This window comes from Peromyscus leucopus, chromosome 8b (genome assembly GCF_004664715.2).
Source record: "Peromyscus leucopus breed LL Stock chromosome 8b, UCI_PerLeu_2.1, whole genome shotgun sequence".
Classification (NCBI taxonomy): Eukaryota; Metazoa; Chordata; class Mammalia; order Rodentia; family Cricetidae; genus Peromyscus; species Peromyscus leucopus.
Window position 1 is genome coordinate 25,469,995 of NC_051086.1, and position 19,753 is coordinate 25,489,747.

The following is a 19,753-nucleotide window of genomic DNA, read 5'->3' on the forward strand; positions in this document are numbered from 1 at the left end:
TAATTCTTTATGGATTTCACGTCATGCATCATGATCCCATTCATCTCCCCATCCCTTCATATCCACCCTCTGCCCTTGCAACCTCCCCACCAAGATAAAACAAAATAATATTTAAAAGAAAAAAAAAGAAAAATCTCATCATGGAAGCTGTAATGTGACACAGTGAGTCACACAGTGTACCCTTTAGTCCACACATCTTTACTAGCAAGTGTTCACTGAATGAGTCATAGGTCTGGTTCGAGGCCTCTGGCTTCTGCTACACTGTGGACACTGGGCCCTCACTGAGACTCCTATTGGATTTCCTGTTGCTGTCCTGTCATGGAGATCCTAAAGCTTTGGATCTGCAGGTTCGGCCCCTTCATGTGCTCCAACAGATCATAGATGGGGTGGATATTGGGATGGGCCAACTCATAGGCCTGGTTCTGGGCCTGGGTGGTAGGGACAGGTTATTGATGAAATGGGTTTCTACATCCTTAGTGTCTGGGTGGGTAGAGTTTGTACTTCCATTCAAACTGTGTCAACACATACGCTGGCAGTAATCAATGGTTCTCTAATTGGAGTTAAGGCTCACTCAAGAAGAGGGAGACCACGCCTGATACTGGAAACCTAACCAACTACCCAGGGATAGTGATGTCATGGGTCTTAGAGGAGAGCCCACAAGCACTGTTTTACTAAAGCAGCACAATCACTGAGAACAGTCTAATATCTGTCCTATACCCACAGATAGTGTGGTTCTTACCCTTAATCAAGGAAACTTCTCTTTTCAACAGATGGAGACCATTTCAGAAACCCACAACCAACCAAAATGCTGAGTTATGGAGCCTGGTCCCAGCGGATGCATTTACAAGACACCTCTGTACCTAAGGCTCAGGAAGTATTGCAGAAGAGGCGGCAGAAAGCTGTTAAGGGTGGGAGGATCGGGGAGGTTGCTGTGAGACTGTGTCTGAAAGGGTTTTCCGGTGCAAGTGTATCTTAGCAGTCTCACCTGTTGTCATCACTAAAGGCCAATTCCGTGTTTCCACCATCACCACTGTGCCATATTTTCCCTATGCTCATGTTCCATAACCTCAATAAAGCCCACGCTATTAATGTTAGCATTTCCGGCATCATCTAGCCAGCCCCCGCTGCGCTATGCACTGTCAGTACTCAGTACTTAGTCAGCCCAGGGTCTTATGGCTGTACATCACCAAGTAATCAGCGCAATCACTGTGTGGCTACTTAAGCCTCTGTACACATGCGCTAAGCCCCTCTTTAAAAGCTAGCGCCACCCGCTCCTCGGTCTCTGTCACTTCTCTTTCCAAGGCAAGCCTTCACCAATAAACTTAAAACGGGGGTGGGGGGTGGGGGGTGGGGGGGCAGGGGGGGTTGTTGTCATGGTTTGTTCCTGCCACTGTTAAACTACAATTACAGCCTGCTCTCTCCTCCTCTCTGCTCTCTCTTCTCTCCTCCCTCTTTCTCTCCATCCTCACTCAGACATGGCCTTTTGCACCACCCCAATAAATCTCTTGCATGAGCTCTGTTGTGTTATGTGACCCCGATCGCCAGGATACCCTTTGCCACAAAACCCTTTCAGGCCTGTTACCCTACAGTGTCTCCTACTGATGTCAGAAGCCACACTCACAGTCTCACCAACATGGCTGCCTAAACTTGAAGAACAAGGATGACACCAAGAGACATGCCAAAGTGGACAGGGTGACGTCCACAAGGCCTCAACTCTGCACAGAGAACGATAGCACTCTACAGGAATGCCGAGAGCGGGAGCAATAGTCTCCCCAGGAAGGAGCACACTAATTGATTATCCAATACCAAATGGTCAGCCCTGAAAACGGACATACAAGTAACATGATACAGACCGTCTTAGTCTGGGATTTTATTGCTGTGAAGAGACTCCATGACCATGGCAACTCTTATAAGAAAAACATTTAGTTAGGGTGGCTTGCTTACAGTTTCAGAGGTTCAGTCCATTATCATCATGGTGGGGAGCATGGCCGCATGCAGGCAGACATGGTGCTGGAGCTGAGAGTCCTACATCTTGCAGGCAACAGAAAGTCGACTGAAAGTCACACTGAGGGAAACTGAGGGAAGCTTGAGCAAAAGAGTCCTCAAAGACTCTTTTGTCACCCTCACAGTGACACACTTGCTCCAACAGGGCCACACCTCCTAATAGTGCCACTCCCTTTGGGGGCCATTTTCTTTCAAACCACCACACAGATAGAACAGGTTTTGTGTGTGTGTATAACATATATGTATGTAATATATATGTAATAACATTAAAAAAAGATGCCATGAATTTAATAGACAGCAAGGAGAAGTAAATGGCAAGGTTTGGAGGTAGGAAAAGGAAGGGAGAAATGATGAAATGATAATCTCAAAAATAAATGAAAAATGTTTAGAATCCTTCAATTAAAACAACAACCACCATGTTGTGCCGAAGTTACACGTAGCAGTGTTCCCATGACTGTGAGCGTACACAGGATGTCTGCATGGTGTCAAAAACAGTGCTGCCCTGAAGCAGCCAGGCTCCTGGGGAGATGGTCACAGCAAGCACAGTGGGAGCTTCGGCAAGTGAGAGAAAGCTGGGAAAAGCCCCCAGAAGCTGGGGTGGGCATCCAGAGGACACAGGAGTGGGTCTGAAGAGGTCTCACTGGACAAATTTAAAGGGAACATAATAAAACAGAACAAATTATTATTATTATTATTATTATTATTATTATTATTATTATTACTATTATTAATACCATAGAGATTTTAAGAGCGTCTTTTTATTTTCCTAGCCCAGGAGTCAGGAGTGGTGGTGCACATCTGTAATCCCAGCAGCTGGAAGATGGAGGCAGGAGGATCAATGAGATCTTGTCCTGCTGGGGATTGAATTTATGAATTCAATTTATGAATAATATGAATTTATTTCTCAACTTGTTAAGACAGGTACTCTACCACTGAGCTACACCCCTTGGTACAGCCTCACCTTTTGGCCAAGCATGGCAAGAAAATCATTAATTCAGGTCAGCCTAGGCTACAAAGAGAAAGAAAGGGGAGGAGGAGGAAGTGTTTTGTTGTTGGTATTTTTTTTGCTGTGCTGGAGACTGACTACAGGATCTCAAACATAATAGATTAAGCACTCTACTAATTGAGCCACAGTCCTAGCCGGTAACAGAATCCAGGGAAGAGCAGAATGTACTTTTTTTTTTTTTTTTTTTTTTTTTTTTTTTGGTTTTTCGAGACAGGGTTTCTCTGTGTAGCTTTGCGCCTTTCCTGGAGCTCACTTGGTAGCCCAGGCTGGCCTCGAACTCACAGAGATCCGCCTGGCTCTGCCTCCCGAGTGCTGGGATTAAAGGCGTGCGCCACCAACGCCCGGCCAGAATGTACTTTTTAAAAAGATTATGTACACAGTGTTCTGCCTGCAGGCCAGAAGAGGGCACCAGATCTCACTACAGATGGTTGTGAGCCACCATGTGGTTGCTGGGAATTGAACTCAGGACCTCTGGAAGAGCAGCCAGTGTTCTTAACCCCTGAGTCAACTCTCCTCCTCCTCCACCACCACCCTTTAAAAGAAAAACGATTTACAGACTGTACTTCTACTAGTAGTAATTGCATCAACACTGAGGTCATGGAGAATAACATTGACAGAAGTCATACTTAAAAAAAACCCTATTACTGTGCTTATGTGTATGCGTCAGAGGACGGCTTTCAGCGTCCGTCCTCTTCCCAGAGTTCTGGGAAAAGAGCGCAGGCCGTCAGACTTGCTCAACAAGCGTCTTTAATCGTAAAGCCACCTCACCCGCTCAGACGCCGTACTATCTTTACGACTGTCTCAGCTCAGTTTTGGAGGGAACCGAAATCGGAGCCCCACCCACTGCGCACAGAGTTCTGCGCGTGCGCAGTCCTAGTCTGGCGAGACAGTTCACACGGCCGGCCGGAGGGTCAGATTGGGCCCGCGAGGCGGAAACCCGCCCCCGTAGTTCCGGCTAGCGCAGCCCCGGCAAGAGTGGCAGCATGGAGGAGGCGCCCCACGGTGAGCTGGCGCGGGCCGCGTGGGCGGCGGGCCGCTGGGACCGAAACGCTCTGACTGTGCCCTTGTCTCCGCGCAGGCTGCCCCGGGGCCGACAGCGCCCAGGCGGGCCGAGGAGCCTCGTGCCAGGGATGCCCCAACCAGAGGCTGTGCGCGTCGGGCGCCGGCGCCGCACCGGACCCGGGTGAGGAAGCGGCCGGCGGACCAGGAAGTGGAAGGGGCGGGGCTTGGAGGATGAATGACAGCGTCTAGCAGGCCGACTTGTCTGTGGTTGAAGGGGGGTTTGGCGTAGTAGGCGGAGCTTGAGGAGCGAGGGGCGGCTTTAAAGGTCAAACAGCGGAGGAAAGAGGTGGAAGTGGAGGCTGAGTCTGACCTATGACAGCCAGGAAACCAAAATGGGCATTAAAGTCAGCGTGGTGGCTCAGGCCGGTTCCCCCGGCTGGGAGGTAGAAGCAGGAGGATGACCACAAATTAGAATCCAGCCTGGGCTACATGATGAGACCCTGTATAAATGAATGAACATTGGGCTGAGTGTGTTGGTACATGCTTGTAATCTCAGCATTTAAGACGTTTTCACTTTTAGAAAAGAATCAGGAGTTCAAAGTCATCCTTGATTATATAGCGGATTAGAGGCCAGCCTGGGCTTAGATGAGACCCTGTCTCAAAAAAAAAAAAAAAAAAATCAATAACTGAATAGGACTTTAAAGAAGGCTAGAATAGGAAAAAGTGATGTAGGACAGGGCGAGTGCTTGAGTGACAGCCACTGACCTCACTGTACACAAGGCCAAGCACAGAGGACAGATGTTGAGGTCTGTCACAGATCACCGGGGCTCTGGCTCTGGTAGGGAGAAGAACCCTTTTGTGGAGTGAGTCCATCACTTGGCAGAAATGAGTGTTCCTTATCTCAGTGGGGAGACAGCTGTGAGGATGAGACCAAAGTGGGGGAGAGAAGCAGGAGCAACCAGATTAAACCCTTCAGGACCGGCTCCAGGTGAGGGCTGAGGTCCCACCCAGAAGGGGCTTGGAAAACAGGAAGCTGGGAGAAGGAAGGCTCTGGTACTGATTGTTGGGTTACCTGCAAACTGGCCTTGAGCAAAGTTTCTGATTGCCTTCATCATGAAAAAGTTATCCCACTGTGTCGTTTTTAAAGATTTCAAGAGGATGAGATGTTAGTTATCAGGATGGGTACTCAGCTGTGAGCCTGTCTGTCAGGATTTCTCATCCTCAGCACTAGTGACGTTTGAAGCTGATCATTCCTGGTTATTAGGGCTGCCTGTGCTTAAACACCTAGCATCATCCTACACGCTACTAGTGGTCCCTCCTTGTGACAGCCAAAGAATTTCTGCAGGTGTTGACCGATGTCCCCTGGGTTGTAAAGCTTTGCTGTCTGCAAGGTTCTGATCAGGAGTTTGAACACCGTACCCTCCTGGGAGCCCATGTTCTAGTAGATGAGGCAATGAATAAATCAAACAAGACACTTTCAGGGGTGGTAGTGGCCACATTTTCTTCCTAGCATTTATTATTATTTTGCTGAAGTGATATCGCACAAGGAGAGTTAGAAACAGCTTAGAGAGTGACCCTTCCAGCCCTCTGGGAAGAAGGACACTCAGAGCCAAGGCAGGGAGGTCATCGCCTCGACTGCTTCTTTGCAGCTGTGGAGGAAATCAAGGAGAAGATGAAGACGGTGAAGCACAGAATCTTGGTGCTGTCTGGGAAGGGCGGCGTTGGGAAGAGCACGTTCAGTGCCCACCTCGCCCACGGCCTGGCAGAAGATGGAGACACGCAGGTTCGACTCTGGGCTGTGCTGGGAGGTGCTCTTGTGTCAGAGCCCCTGATGGCTCTAGGGGGTGATTCTGAGTCTCCAGGGAACCAACCTCTCTGACTGTCTTGACCCTGAGAGAGAATGAGGAGCTGCCTGGCCACTGGCTAAGGTGTTTCACTGGGTTCTCTAACCAAGAGGGCAGCTGATTGTCACGTTTCACTGGGGCCCCTTCTACCTGCCCCTCATAAAGCTCTTTCTGTCTTCTTGAAGTCCAGATCCTGAACTACAGTTTGGTCCATCTCCTGTGAGTGAAGAATGGTATTTACATATTTAAATGGTTACTTCCCAAGTCACACAAACACCTATACATTATTCTTGTTTTTGTCCATAAAGCAGGAAACATTTTCTGTTGCCTCTTATAGAAATGACCCTTGTGCTAGGTCATTCATCTCAAGTGTACAGACATGAAATTGGAATCACCTCACCAGACCCATGTGACACATGCTTGTAAATCCCAGTATGTTGGAGCCTGGGGGCAGGAGGATGTCTGAATTCAAGGCCAGCCATGTCTACAGAGTGAGACCCTGTCTCAGAGCAGACAAAACTAACTCAGATCCCCAGCACTCTGCAGCAGTACCAGCTTTAATAAAGGGTGGTGCCAGCCAAGGGCAGCGCAACTTCATATCCCAGCTCTACCCACATCACTGCTGATGCCCAGGCCGGTTACCAGACTCTGCCTCCATTTTCTGGTCTGTGAGATGGGGCTCAGAGGCCTGGGCGAGAGGGAGCAGTTAAAGTGCAAGTCCTGCTCCTCCCGCACAGTGTCCTGGAAATGTCCCCGACAGCCGTCCTCATCATGGCTGCACTTTGCTAACTGAAATTCAGAGGGTGATTGCTTTGAGAGCAACCTACCCAAGCCACAGGCCAGAGCAGGTTAAATGTTCTGTTAGGGGACAGTCTCTTGCCACCAGAGGGTCAAATTTCCATTGCCTAGTACAGTGCAGTCTTTTTGATCACATTGCATTTTCCACAAGGGGTGGGGACTGCAGTACAGTGGTGGAGCATATGTTTGAGAATCAGTCCCTGCCTCCCACAAAAAAAAAAAAAAAATTCTAACAACAAAAGTTGACCTGTATTGGCCAGAATAAGTTTTGGCTCTAGAGCTGTTGGGAATATTCTTAGAGTGTCTACCACAGCCTCTGCCCCAGCCAGGCATGAGGAGCTAAGTTCACGTGCCTGTCCTCCATACAAGTGTGTCTTGCTACACACCTGTCAAGACCTTCCAGTATGCAGTTCAGTGTGGAGACAGGACCTGGCAGGCTGTATTTCTTTATGCAGTTAGAGTTATTAAAAAAAAAAAAAAACAAAACAAAACAGGTGAGCTGGGTGTGCTGACTCACACCTGTAGCCTTGGCATTTGAGAGGACTGCCAAGAGTTCCAGGCCAGCCTGTGCTACAGAGTGAGCCCCATCTCAGAACTGGAAGCAGGCTGTAGGGAAGCCTGCATTCTCGGGGCGGCGTCCTGGCAGTGACTGCTGGGCCATCTGCCGTGCACAGTGTAGACGCATGTGGTCACCCTGGATGGAGCTTGTTGATGAGCATCAGGAACGCAGTTTCTCCAGCCCTCAGGCTGCCTTCTGTGACCCAGTAGAGGCCTGGCACTAGACTGTTCCAAGCTGCTGTTTGTCATCTTGTTTGGAAAAGACCTAGGGTAAAGACAGTAGAAATGGAGTTGAGTCCCGACATCAGGCAGAGGAAGGAAGATGTATGTAAATGAAGGAGATTTTGTAGTCCAGGCCAAGGGCCTAGGAGGATCCCATACCAGCTTCCATTGCACATGTCCAACTCCTGCAAAGTACCATGGATGATCTTGGGCACCATGGATGAGAGGTGAGCAGCATCAGTACTGTCAGTTCAGGGCCTGTGAGGAAGCACCTGAGGCCCTTCCCTGGGTTTGTAGACACCCCAGCTGGAGGAGCCTTAAACCCTCAAACTCATTTCAAAGGCCAGCAGCTCGGATAGGCAAGACCGAGGGAGAAGCCTTCATGTGAAGTGGCTTGGAAAGCTCAGCGTTTGAGCCAGGACCCTGTTAGGGAAGAAAGTTCACATTTTAAGGGGGCGGAGTTGATACACACAGCACGTCCACCCCACTTACTGTGAGAGACTCCTCACCCTCGGCTGGGAGGAGGTCCTGCGGATGGACAGACAGGCCAGGTTCTCAGCAGGCACTCACCAGCCTGGCCTAGGCTGAAGAGGGAAGAAGTGAGTGATGGTGACTCAGGTGTCATCTGCCACAGGGAGCAGCCCAGGGAGGTCCTGAGCACAGCTCTCACCGCCTTCCTGGACAGTGAGGTGACTGTCAATGTGGGTATTGCATCCTGGTGTCACTTGGCTCAGTTCCTTCTGTGGCTTGTGGGGAAAGCCTTTCCTCAGAAGGAGCTGATGAGACAGGTGACTGGAGACCTGCCAGCGCGGCAGAGGTCCTCTGCTCTCCCAGGTCACGGACCCAGGTCCCGTCCTCAGGTGGCAGAAGTCCTGTGCTGCACCCAGGCCCCAGGCCAGCAGAGGACAGGAGGAGGCACACGGGGATCTCGGTGATGAAGTTCTCTGTGTCCCGGTACACCCCGGTACCGCAGTCAGCCGGCATGCAGAGGAAGTAGGATGGAGAGGGAGGAGAGAAGAGAGCGTGGGGCAAGTCCCGGAGTTCCCCAGGGGGCTGCACTCCACTTTCCAGACCACCAGTTCTCAAGATGAATGGCTGCCCTGCACAAGGCCAGCACGTGCTGCCACGGGCCAGTTGTCAGCAAGGGTGGGGACAGACTTAGGTACAGTCTCTTCTGAGACTGTCTAAGTCCCCCACAAGAACTCCTCAGATTCCTTTCCTATTTTTAAAGATTATCCTTATTTGCATGTATGTGTATCTGTGTAACTGCCATGTGTGTGCAAGTGCCTAGAGAGGCCAGGAAAGGGTGTTGGATACCCTGGAGCTGGAGTTACAGGCAATTTTGAGCTGCCCAACGTGGGTATTGGGAACTGACTGCCTTTTTAGAGGACCAGGTTCAATTCCCAGCACCCACATGGCAACTCACAACTGTCTACAACTCCAGTTCCAGGGGATCTGATGCCCTCTTATGGCCTCCATGGGCCAGGCATGCATGTGGTGCGCAGATACGCACACAGGCAAGACATCCACTCACATACAATTAAAAGGATGTGTTTGGGGGGAGTGTGCATGAGTGCGGTGTCTGTGGAGGCCAGAAGGGGGCACCAGATCCCCTGAAACTGCAGTTCCGATGGTCTTGAGCTACTGGACATGGGTGCTTTGAATTGTGCTCTGTTGAAGAGCAGCGTGGTCTGTCAGCGTCTGAGCCCTCTCTCCAGATCTCCTGTCTTACTGTAAGGCTCTTTGGGAAGTTTGTTGTCAACTTGGTCACAGGAAAATGGTGCTTGCCTAGAGGTCAGCCAGAATTTCTATTCAGACCTCCCCTCCCCAGTAGGCCTGAGTGTGTTATGGGAAGAGCACTGGCACTGGAAACTTTGACTTTGTCCTGTCTCTGTTCCTTACTCACTGAACAAGTCCCCAGACTCTGAATCTCAGCGATGTCTTCTGTGATACAGAAATCACAGGACACTCCTTGGCTGAGTGACCTGAATCTCTGGGTGGCTTGAAGACCTGCTGTGAGATCACCCTGTTCCACACTGGGGCCTGTGTGGACGACGATGACGACGACGACGTGCCCTAGGAGTTGTACTGTATCAGTGGCCTGGAAGGGCCACGTTACACCTTTCCCCTGAGAAAGTGGAAGCTCAGTCGTCTGTTTTAATGTGTCCGTGGCTGTGTCCTGTCCCGATGTGCACATCTCGAGGGTCCAGCAGTCAGTGGCCTTCCTCTTCTCATTCCCAGGTCGCCCTTCTGGACATCGATATCTGTGGGCCGTCGATTCCCAAGATCATGGGCTTGGAAGGAGAGCAGGTGATGGCTGTCAGGGGACTTGACTGGTTCTCTGTGGGCGAGCACATGCAGGAGCCCCTGCCTTCCTCAGCGGCTGTGGATTTGGGGGTTTGGGATTAGGCATAAAGTGCGTCCACGTCTGTGAGAAGCATTGGTGCCTTCGTGGGTGGGGGAGGGAGACAGCAAGCAGGATGCAGATGTGAGAGGTGGAAATTCAGCTCTGAGCGCTAACTCGGGGCTCGAGTGTGTGTGGGTCTGCGTGGAAGCTAGGGACTCTCGGTGCTGTGGTCTCCCCTAGGGAGCTGAGAGCCTGCTTGTGGGACTGGAGAGGGACAGGGCAGGAAGGACCCCTGGTGGTGTGCAGAACAGAGCCGGGGCTCAGAAGCTCCACGTTCTCCTCAAGGCACACAGTGTCACACAAGGCAGAGGACGGGAGGCTAAGGCCGGAGAGGCGCTGGCTTCAGCAGAGTGGAGGACGGGCTCCCCGTACGGAGACCTAGCCGAGAACACTAGCTGCAGCAAGAGCGGGAGCCTTCAGCCTCGGTACATCGGAAGGTCACCCAGGCTACTCTTGGTCGTACCGCTGAGGCCTTGGGTGTGCTCTGAGGATGTGAGTGTGTGCAGGGCCACCCATGTTGAAGTAAAACGGGATTCTTCCCTGGTCAGTGAGCCCTTGCACAATACACACCCCAACCTGGGTATGAGCTGCTTATAGTACAAGCATGATTTATGAAGTAGACATTTGGCCAGGCATGGTGCTACAAGCTGTAGTCCAGTCACGTGTGAGGGTGAGTCGGGAGGATCACTTGGCTAGGGGGCCAGCGGGGTGTCAGGACCCTGTCTAGAAAGAGAAGCACCATCTGATGTGTAGGTGGAAGTTGCTTAAGTTCTAGTTTCATAATAAACAGAACAGAGCCCAGCCCCGGGGGTCCAGGTCCTGAAGTAGCCCCATGGGACTTCCTGGTGACTTTGGGCCCTTGCCCCTGTGGATAGTGTCATGGAGTCAAGGCTCAGGCCTCTTACTGGGGCAGGTGTTTTTCTTTGTTTTTTTTAGATAAGCTTTCACTGGGTAGCCCTGGCTGGCCTGGAACTCACAGAGATCCACTTACCACTATCCCCTAAATACTGGGATTAAAGGTGTGCGCCACCATGCCTGGCCTAAGGGCAACTTTTAAAATTGTATTTCATTTCATTTTGTGTGTGTGTGGGGGGAGTTCCTGCATGTATGTCTGTGCACCACATGCTTACAATGTCCAAAGAGACGAAAGAGGGTGTCAGATTGCTAGAAACTAGAATTACAGACAGATGTGAGCCACCACCATTCAGATGCTGGAAATTGAACCCAGGTCCTTTGAAAGCATAGCCAGTGCTTTTAACCGCAGAGCCGTCTATGCACCCTTTGGGGTGGCCTTGAACCAACTGTGGCACTAACGGTCACAGGTCGTGGATCCCTTCTGCTCCTGTGCATCGTGACCTGGCTGCCTTCCGTGTGCCTGAAGAAGCAGCAGCTGGCCAGCCTCTCATTCTTTTCAAATACCTAAAGTTGTGCCTGAACTTGAATGATTTTGGTTCCTTGACAAGGAGACGGGGATGGAGGGTTGGTGTCAAATAAGGTCTTCATTTCTTCACCTTCCATTAAGAACTCAGCAGCATATAATAAATTTCAGTTTTACTCAATTATTGAAAAAAAAATAGCCAAATGAATGGAAACACATGAACTATGAACCAAAGGCTGAGGGGCTACCAGCTGGATCAGGCCCTCTGTATAGGTGAGACAGTTGATTGGCTTGATCAGTTTGGGAGGCATCTAGGCAGTGGGACCAAGTCCTGTGCTCATTGCATGAATTGGCTGTTTGAAACCAGGAACTTATGCAGGGACACTTGGCTTAGTCTGGGAGGAAGGGACTGGACCTCCCTGGACTGAGTCTACCAAGTTGATCACAGTCCTCGGGGGAGGACTTGTCCTGGAGGAGGTGGGAATGGAGGGTGGGCTGGGGGTAAGGGGAGGGCGTGGGAGGGGGGAGAATAGGGGAACCCATGGCTGATATGTAGAACTGAATGGTATTGTAAAATAAAAAATATATATCACAAAAAAACCCAAAAAACAAACAAACAAACAAAAAAAGAACTCAGCAGCGAGCTGATCAAGGTGCTGAGGACTGATTCTGTTCTTGGGATCCACACAATGGACGGAGAGTCCTGAAGATTGTCCTCTGACCCCCGTGTGCAGTCAAGACACACATACGCACGCACGCACGCACGCACGCACGCACTAAATAGATGTAATTTAAAAACCTTTTTTATTGAGTGATGCAGTACAGGATGGTGAGTCGCACTGTGTGAAGCCATCTTCTTTGGACACTTTGTCAGTGATGATGTGACCAGAGTGCACAGTGATAAGAATAACTATCATGTCTCCACAGGTTCACCAGAGTGGCTCCGGCTGGTCCCCAGTGGTGAGTTAGCCTTCCTGGGGGGCAGGGTGAGTTAAGTCTATCTGATGGGCTATCGGAGGTGGGGTTGGCAAAAATATTGCTCAACTTGACCGTTTACTGAGGCTGTTTTCTAAGCATGCAGGTAAGATCAAGGACTGGCGGGCCTTGTCTGTGTGGGGCTGATGGACCTGTGCTCTCTGGTTCCATGGCTACCAAGTGGTGGTGTGAAACTGACCACAGTGTGTCCCAGTCAAACCTCACCTCCAAGACCGGATTGTGAGGTCTCTGCTCATCTAGTTAGGACACCTGAGGAGATGGTGTTTGTTTTAGCTTCGTTAACCTGTCATTGAGGCACAGGCCAGACTTGGCCTCTTGTAGATCTCACCGTGGCCACCTAAGGCTGCAAAGGCAAGCATAGGTGTGAGGGCACATGATACCTTCATCTTGAGATTTTTCTCTTTACCAAACCCCCTGGGAAGTCCCCACATGTGGTTTGTGTGAGGTGCTGTGCCCGTTCCCACCAGCAAACATGTTTCTCCTCATTCCCTCTGCAGTACGTGGAGGACAACCTGGGGGTGATGTCTGTGGGTTTCCTGCTCAGCAGCCCTGATGATGCTGTCATCTGGAGGGGACCGAAGAAAAATGGTTGGTCACTCTGCTCCTCTGTCTCAAATTCCTGGATCTGCCTACATCCAGACTAGCCTGTCAGGGAGACTGCATGCATGGGTTCAGTGGTATTGGATGCTGTTGCTTTGGTACTGGGGACGGACGGACGGACGGACGGAGCCCAGGTCCTGCATACTAGTGCTTGACCTGGTATGAGAAATGCCAGTTTTCAGTGTAGACATTTTAGTACCTGCTGCGAGCTTTTCTGCTCTTAAGACTTTCAGAATCCTGAAGTTATTTGTAGTGTGGTGTCACGTGGCTGGTTTGTGTCAAGGAAGGAGGTGTGAAGTGAAACCCCCTTGCTGGGTCAGTGTGGGGGAAACAAAGGCATGCAGAATGCAGAAAGCATGGCCCGGGGCAGCCACCTTCTCTCATCACTGACACTTCGGTCACATGAGTCTGTTGGGGCAGTATGTCCGTACCATACATAATGATAGTAGTACTCCTGACCTCATGTCCACCCAACATGTCTGCAGACCTCACCTCCTGCTGCCTGGGGACAACAGTATCACTTGTTGAGGGCCCCTGCCATGGAGTGTAGGAATGCTCGTGCGGACTGAAAGATCCTTCTGGAGATGTGTACAGAAGGAGGGCACACACTCAGCCTTGCTCCCTTCCAGGCATGATCAAGCAGTTCCTCCGTGATGTAGACTGGGGAGATGTCGACTACCTCATTGTAGATACCCCACCCGGCACATCCGATGAACACCTCTCTGTCGTCCAGTATCTGGCTGCGGCGCACATTGATGGGGCGGTGATCCTCACCACCCCTCAGGTGAGTGAGCACCAAGCCATGGTCACATTCCCCAGCACTCGATGGTGTGCCCAGTGTCACGGCCATCCCCTGGACCACACGTGTCTTCTAGTGCCCTGTGGCTGTGGGATAACTGCTCTGTGAACTTTGCCAGGAGGTGGCCCTCCAGGATGTCCGGAAAGAGATAAGCTTCTGCCACAAGGTGAAGCTGCCCATTATTGGTGTGGTGGAGAACATGAGCGGCTTCATTTGCCCCAAGTGCAAGGTGAGGGTCCCAGGGGTGGGGCCACTACACCCCCCTGTCTTAGTGGGGAAACAGCAGGGGTGCTTCTCTAGGCTCCCTGCTCGGTCAGGAAGGGAGGGGTCTCTGTCAAGCCCTCCTCTGCCTGAGTGAAGATGCTTTGGAGTTTCACATCCAAAAATTAGCCACTGTTTTAAAACATCTGGAAACTAGTGTGTCCTAAGATACAGAAGCAGAGTAAAACTTCCTCCTCTTCCTGCTTCACAGAAAGAGTCCCAGATCTTCCCTCCCACAACTGGGGGTGCAGAGGCCATGTGCCAGGACCTGAAGATCCCTCTTCTGGGCAGAGTGCCACTGGATCCACTCATCGGTGAGTCTGAGGGCTTTATGCTGCTTACACAGCCGTCATAGCAGCTCGAGGGCTCGGAACAGCAGTGGTGGACAGCAGTGGTGGGTCAGAGCTGGACCCACAGAGTTCCTTAGAGGCTGCAGCCAGTGAGGCCTGGGGCAGGTACCTCAGATCCACCTCCATGAAACCCCAGCCACATGCAGCCCCTAGGCCTGCAGGACCCCTTCGTCACAGCAAGCGCTGAGACAGCCCACTCCATGCCACTTGGGTGGGCACTGATATGCTATGGGGACCATGCTGGGTATCATAGGATCCTGACATTTGCACTCTGAGTGGCTTCAAAACTGGAGAAGGAGTACACACCTATCTCCACCCCAGGCTCACCCAGGATATCAGCTTGCGGAGGGAAGTGGAGACAGGCAGGGGCTCAGCTTCCCCTAGATTTCAGTTCCCCAAGATAAGAGCTGAGCTTGTGTGAGTGGTGAGTGCCTGTGACAGGGCTGGCCTGTGAGTGGGGCAGTGCCGAGCCTGACCAGAGGCACTCAGCTGCAGGTGGCTCTGCGCCCAAGTGTGGGAGCTGGCCTTTCCTGGCAGGGACGCCGGGACTGAGATGTTTGAGCAGGGCCTGGTGTATGCCAGGCAGCAGCATGGGGACCTGGGCACAAGGGAGGTTCACACCAATGAGCTATGTCTCCCCGGGTCACATATGGTCCGTGTGTGTGTGTGTGTGTGTGTGTGTGTGTGTGTGTGTGTGTGTGTGTGTGAGAGAGAGAGAGAGAGAGAGAGAGAGAGTGTGGGTGACCAAAAAGATGAACTGATATGGGGAGAGAGCAGAGGGTAGGGTGTGGGCACTGTGGGGCCTGTTCTAAGCACGAGAGGCTGTGTGTGTTCTGCATTGACATGTGCATTTCTGGGGAGATGCTCCATTCACCCTGCCTGCATTTCCTTTCTTAGCCCTTAGGTCTTGCCACACACACTGTCTCTGTTGATTCCCTCCCCTGAATTCTCATTTTCCTGGGCTGCTGGTTAGTGGATCTAATGCAGATTCCTGGGCCTGCCCGGAGCAGCACAGTTCTTTGGCCCTGGAATCTGCATTTGCCATGTGCCGCCCAGCTGGCTTGCGGCAACGGCAAAGGAAAGCGAGGGTTGCTAGGGGCGGGGACGCAGCTGAGGCCTCTGTTGTGTGCCCCAGCTTTGCTGCCCTTGAGTGGGGAGCCCCAGGCAGCCGTGCCCCAGCAAGCACCAAGTGGGGCTTTCACAGGGTCTCGTGTTCTGTCTCTTTAAGGTAAGAGCTGTGACAAAGGGCAGTCGTTCTTTGTTGAAGCCCCAGATTCACCAGCCACAGCAGCCTACCGAAGTATAATTCACAGTGAGTGCTTGAGACGGCTACTGGCAGGAAGTCCCTGGAGGGGCGACGTGGGCAGAAACAGAAGGGCGATCACCTGGCTCCTCGGGAGACTTCTCCCCATGTGTCCGTGTTGTGAGCTAATTCTTAGTTTGAGAAACAGGGAGGGTGAAGTTGATAGCGTGGGAGATACAAGCCGTAAAGGCCAGTAACACTGATTGAAATCCTACTGTGGAAGGCCAGAGCGAGCCATGGCAGCTGTGGGCCTGGGTCCTGCGGAGGGGACAGGCGAGAGCTCACCCCTCACTTATTTTCTAGGAATCCGAGAGTTTTGTGGTTCTCGTCAGTCACATAATGCGGACCTCATCAGGGGACAGGACCTGTAGGCCCAGGTGGTCAGCGGGGACAGGATTTGAAGTCACTTCCTTAAGACTTTAATCACCTGTCTGCCTGCTTCCTCCAGATCAAAGGGATAGGTACTCTGCATACAGGTGCCATTCATCGTAAAATAAAACTGTCTCCTTGAACCCGTCCCTGAGGGGCTGCTTTCTGGAGCCCAAAGACTCCCAGGAGCTCTTTCTGCCTCAAGTATAAACCTAGGGAGGGACAGAGGGAAGACTGGCTTCGGACGGAAGTGACAGCGGCCCCAGCCCACACTGGGTCTCCAGCTCTGGGATCACGCTTTGGCTAAGGGCCATCAACCCCTCCCTCAGAAAGGCCCAGAAGGCACCCACAGGGTAGTAGGTACCCTCAGGACATCCAGTAATTCTCAGGGTTCCAGGCAAACTCTTTCCTGGTGCTTCTGGGAGACTGGTGTTAACTCTCCTGACCTGAGACTGAGTGAGACAGGGGCTGAGAGCTGCTGAGGGAAGTCATTTCAGATCTCTACACCACTGTGGTGTGGCAGGACAGGTGGGCAGCCCCTCCCTGTCCTCTTCCTCCCCTTCACACACGTGCTCTTGGAATGTGCTGGGGTCTCTGTGGGCAAGATGTGACCTTTCTGAAGGTCAGTGGTTCTGGACAGGCCTAAACTTCGGGGCTCCAGCTTGGACTTGCTCCAGGTCAGCTTGGAGCACTGAGGAGAGTCCCCGTAGACCTCGGGCAGAGCTGCCCAGGGGCTGCATGTCCCATGAGTGCCCAGGCCTCAGGCCTGCATCCATTGCTCACCTAATGCTGGTGGATGTCCAGTCCTTCAATCCTGGGCTTCTGAACGTCACCTGGGGATGCCTGCAAGGCAAGAAGAGCCATGACTGCCCCAGTGAAGAGCCATGACTGACAGAGACATTGCCACAAGCAGCAGCATTGAGACCACTGCACACTGAACCTGTCAGACCAAAAACTCCTCCGTCCCTCCCCTCCAGAAATACTCCTGGGGCTGGAGAGACGGCTCAGCAGTTAGGAGCACTGGCTGCTCTTCCAGAGGACCTGGGTTCAGTTCCCAGCACCCACATGGCAGCTCAAAACTAACTGTCTGACACCCCCACACAGACCTGCATGCAGGTGAAACACCAGTGCACATAAAATGAAAATAAATTATTTAAAAACTATTTCCTGGCTTCAGAACAAAACAGAAGGCTTTGTCACTCTTTTCCTTAATTCTGCGGGGCGGTTTTTCTCTTTTTTTTTTTTTTTTTTTTTTTTTGTGCGTGTGTTTATGTAGGTATGTGCAGGTTTGTGCATGCACCTATGGGAATCAGGACAATTTTGGGGGGATTAGTTTTCTCTTTCCACCCTGTTTTTGAGGCAGGGTCTCTACCCTGTCTCTGCACTGTGTACTCCAGGCTAGTTGCCCATGAACTTCTATATCTACCTTTCATTTTACCCCAGAACTACCATGATTATAGATGTATGCCACCACATCTGGCTTTTGTGGATTCTTGGGATTGAATTTAGGTTGTCAGGTGATGGGAGCCATAAGCCTAAGCGACCCTTGACATATATGCTGCCATATTTGGGTTTCTCTCCTCTTTTCTTAGATCTAGGCCTTGCTTAAGTCTCCATAGCACCAGAACCTCTTCTCACAGATACCAGAACCTCTTCTCAGAAATCAGGTGACCGAGCTGCAGTTAGACAACTAGGCAATTAGGTAAGAGTAGATAGATAAACCCCAGAGCAACATTCCCTGCTGGCTGAACAGCCCATAATTAAGTCCCTTCCTGCTTGCAACCTCCTTTGCCTACCTATATAAGCCTTGTGAGAAAAATAAAATTTTGGAGCTTGATCAGACGTCCTGTCTTGCTCTCATTCTTTGTGTCTCTTGTCCCTCTTATTCCCCAGCCCTCCCTTTAAGTTCCTGTTGAAGACCCCGCTGGCCAGGGCAGTCAGGCTTACACATCCAGTACTTGTATCTACTGAGCCATCTCCCTGGCCAATTCTGTAGGTTTTTGTTTTATTTAATTTGATAGGTGTGAGTGTTTTGCCTGAGTGAGCGTATGCATGTATTAATGTGTGTGCTTGGTGTCTGTGGAAATCACGAGAGGGTGTCAGATCCACTGGAACTGGAGTTACAGGTGACTGAGCCACCATGTGGGTGCTGGGAACCCAATCTGGCTCCTCTGCAAAAGCTTTGTTCTCTAAGCTGCTGAGCCATCTCTTCAGCCTCCAATTCTATAGTTTTAAATATCACTTAAAACTAAACAATAGGGCTGGAGAGATGGCTCAGCAGTTAAGAGCACTGGCTGCTCCCCCAGAGGTCCTGAGTTCAATTCCCAGCAACTACATGGTGGCTCACAACCTCCTGTAATGAGATCTGGTGTCCTCTTCTGACATAAAGGTGGACATGCAGGTAGAGCATTCATATACAAAATAAATAAATCTTTAACAAAACAAAACAGTAGTCACAAATGTCAGATTCTGACTGTGCTGATAGGAGCTGTCAGTCCCTTGCAGACAGGATGGTGGGTGCCAGCAGCTAAGGACAACGGGGAGCTAGTGTCCAAAGGCTCTGGTGGGAGGTGAGAAGGTTTTGGAGCTAGACCATGGCATCTGCACAGTGCTGTCCCTAGAACTAATTTACCTGTTATGCTTTTTATTTATTTATTTGCTTATTTATCTATTGAGACAGGATCTTACTATGTAGCCCTGGCTGGGCTGGAAGTCACTTAGACCAGGCTGGTCTCAAATTCATAGATCCACCTGCCTCTGCTCCAGAGTACTAAGATTAAAAGTGTATACCATTTCGCCGAGCTCGAACTATACATTGGAAATAGTCAACATAGTAGATTTTACATACACACAGTAAAAACCATGGTTAGCCAGCTGGTAGGAAGACTGTTAGGAATGGCAGTTGCCAACAGACAGATGCCCTTCACTTGGTCACTCACCATCTGGAACACCGTCTGGGACAGAAAGCTGGCCGCAACTGTACCGATGTCACCCTCGCCCCCCATCTTACAGAGGATGTAGCCATAGAGGTTGGCAGCTTGGAGGGAAATCCCAGCGATCACAAGAGCCTGCATTGGGCAAAGCAAAGGGAAGCCTGCTGAGCAAGTGGACTGCATGGGAAGGTGTAGCCTAAGCAAACGGAGGAGACAAGCTGAGAGACAGAAGCTGCTCAAAGCCATGGAGGTGGGGAGGTGGGGGGGGCAGTGTGGAAGCCACACCATGCAGCCCACTTACCATCATGGTGCTGCTGCTACTGTGACCTGTGTTCTGTGTCCCCAGTGAATGGACAGCCCTCCCAAATAAAATCTGAGTACTGTCAGCCTTCCCACCCAAGAAAGGTGGTCTGTTAATGGATACTGTACTTTTTAATAGAAACTCCTTCCAGGGGGCTGAGGATGTAGCTCAGTGGAGTACTTGCCTAGCATTCACACAGCCCTGGGTTCCTTCCCCGGTACCTCAGAAACAACAATTTCATATCAGCATTATTCCCTATCCACTAATGAATGAAACAGAATGTGGTATACTCATACTGTGGATACTAACCATGCAAAGAAACAGTGTGCTGATACATGCTACATTTTGGTTGGACCTGAACATGTGCTAAGTGAAAGAAGCCTCTTAGAGAAGAACAAATATATTATTTCACAGGCAAGTCTATCTAGGAAGGTGAGTGCCAGGGGGCAGGAAAATGGCATAGAGGGCAAGGTCTACAAAGTATAGATTTTCTTTGGGTGGGGGTGATGAAAATAATTCTAAAATGGGCTGAAGAGCTTGCTGTTCTCAGAGGACCTGAGTTTGGTGCCCAACACTCCTGTCAGCAGCTTACAAAAAGGCTTGTAGTTGCAATTCCAGGGGA

General features: G+C 51.0%; 2 protein-coding genes across 6 annotated transcripts in view; one reads left to right on the forward strand and one right to left on the reverse strand.

Moving 5' to 3' along the window:
• Nucleotides 1–3,891: 3,891 nt before the first annotated feature.
• Nucleotides 3,892–16,046, forward strand: Nubp1 (nucleotide binding protein 1). 2 transcript variants are annotated; one of them, XM_028872884.2, is made up of 11 exons: nucleotides 3,898–4,012; nucleotides 4,089–4,193; nucleotides 5,662–5,795; nucleotides 9,676–9,744; nucleotides 12,147–12,179; nucleotides 12,713–12,803; nucleotides 13,445–13,599; nucleotides 13,733–13,843; nucleotides 14,087–14,189; nucleotides 15,454–15,537; nucleotides 15,832–16,046. In XM_028872884.2, the coding sequence occupies exons 1-11, from the start codon at nucleotides 3,994–3,996 to the stop codon at nucleotides 15,897–15,899; spliced, it is 972 nt and encodes a 323-aa protein (XP_028728717.1). In that variant the 5' UTR covers nucleotides 3,898–3,993; the 3' UTR covers nucleotides 15,900–16,046. The 2 variants fall into 2 exon arrangements, with proteins under 2 accessions (XP_028728716.1, XP_028728717.1); XM_028872883.2 differs by lacking the exon at nucleotides 15,832–16,046 and having other exon boundaries at nucleotides 3,892–4,012; nucleotides 15,454–15,825.
• Nucleotides 5,804–19,753, reverse strand: part of Tvp23a (trans-golgi network vesicle protein 23 homolog A) — a 45,237-nt gene continuing 31,287 nt past the window's right edge. Inside the window, exons 6-10 of one of the 4 annotated variants that reach the window (XR_005090490.1) lie at nucleotides 18,837–18,965; nucleotides 16,681–16,740; nucleotides 12,420–12,558; nucleotides 7,594–7,857; nucleotides 5,804–7,477 (exon numbers count right to left, since the gene is read on the reverse strand). Coding sequence is in view for 1 of the 4 variants with exons in the window: in XM_028872886.2 (XP_028728719.1) it covers nucleotides 16,681–16,740; nucleotides 18,837–18,965 (189 nt within the window). In the remaining 3 variants the exon portion in view is untranslated. Of the gene's footprint in view, nucleotides 7,858–12,006; nucleotides 12,559–16,680; nucleotides 16,741–18,836; nucleotides 18,966–19,753 lie in introns of those variants that run through there. The other 3 variants (XR_005090489.1, XR_005090488.1, XM_028872886.2) reach the window with 3 other exon arrangements.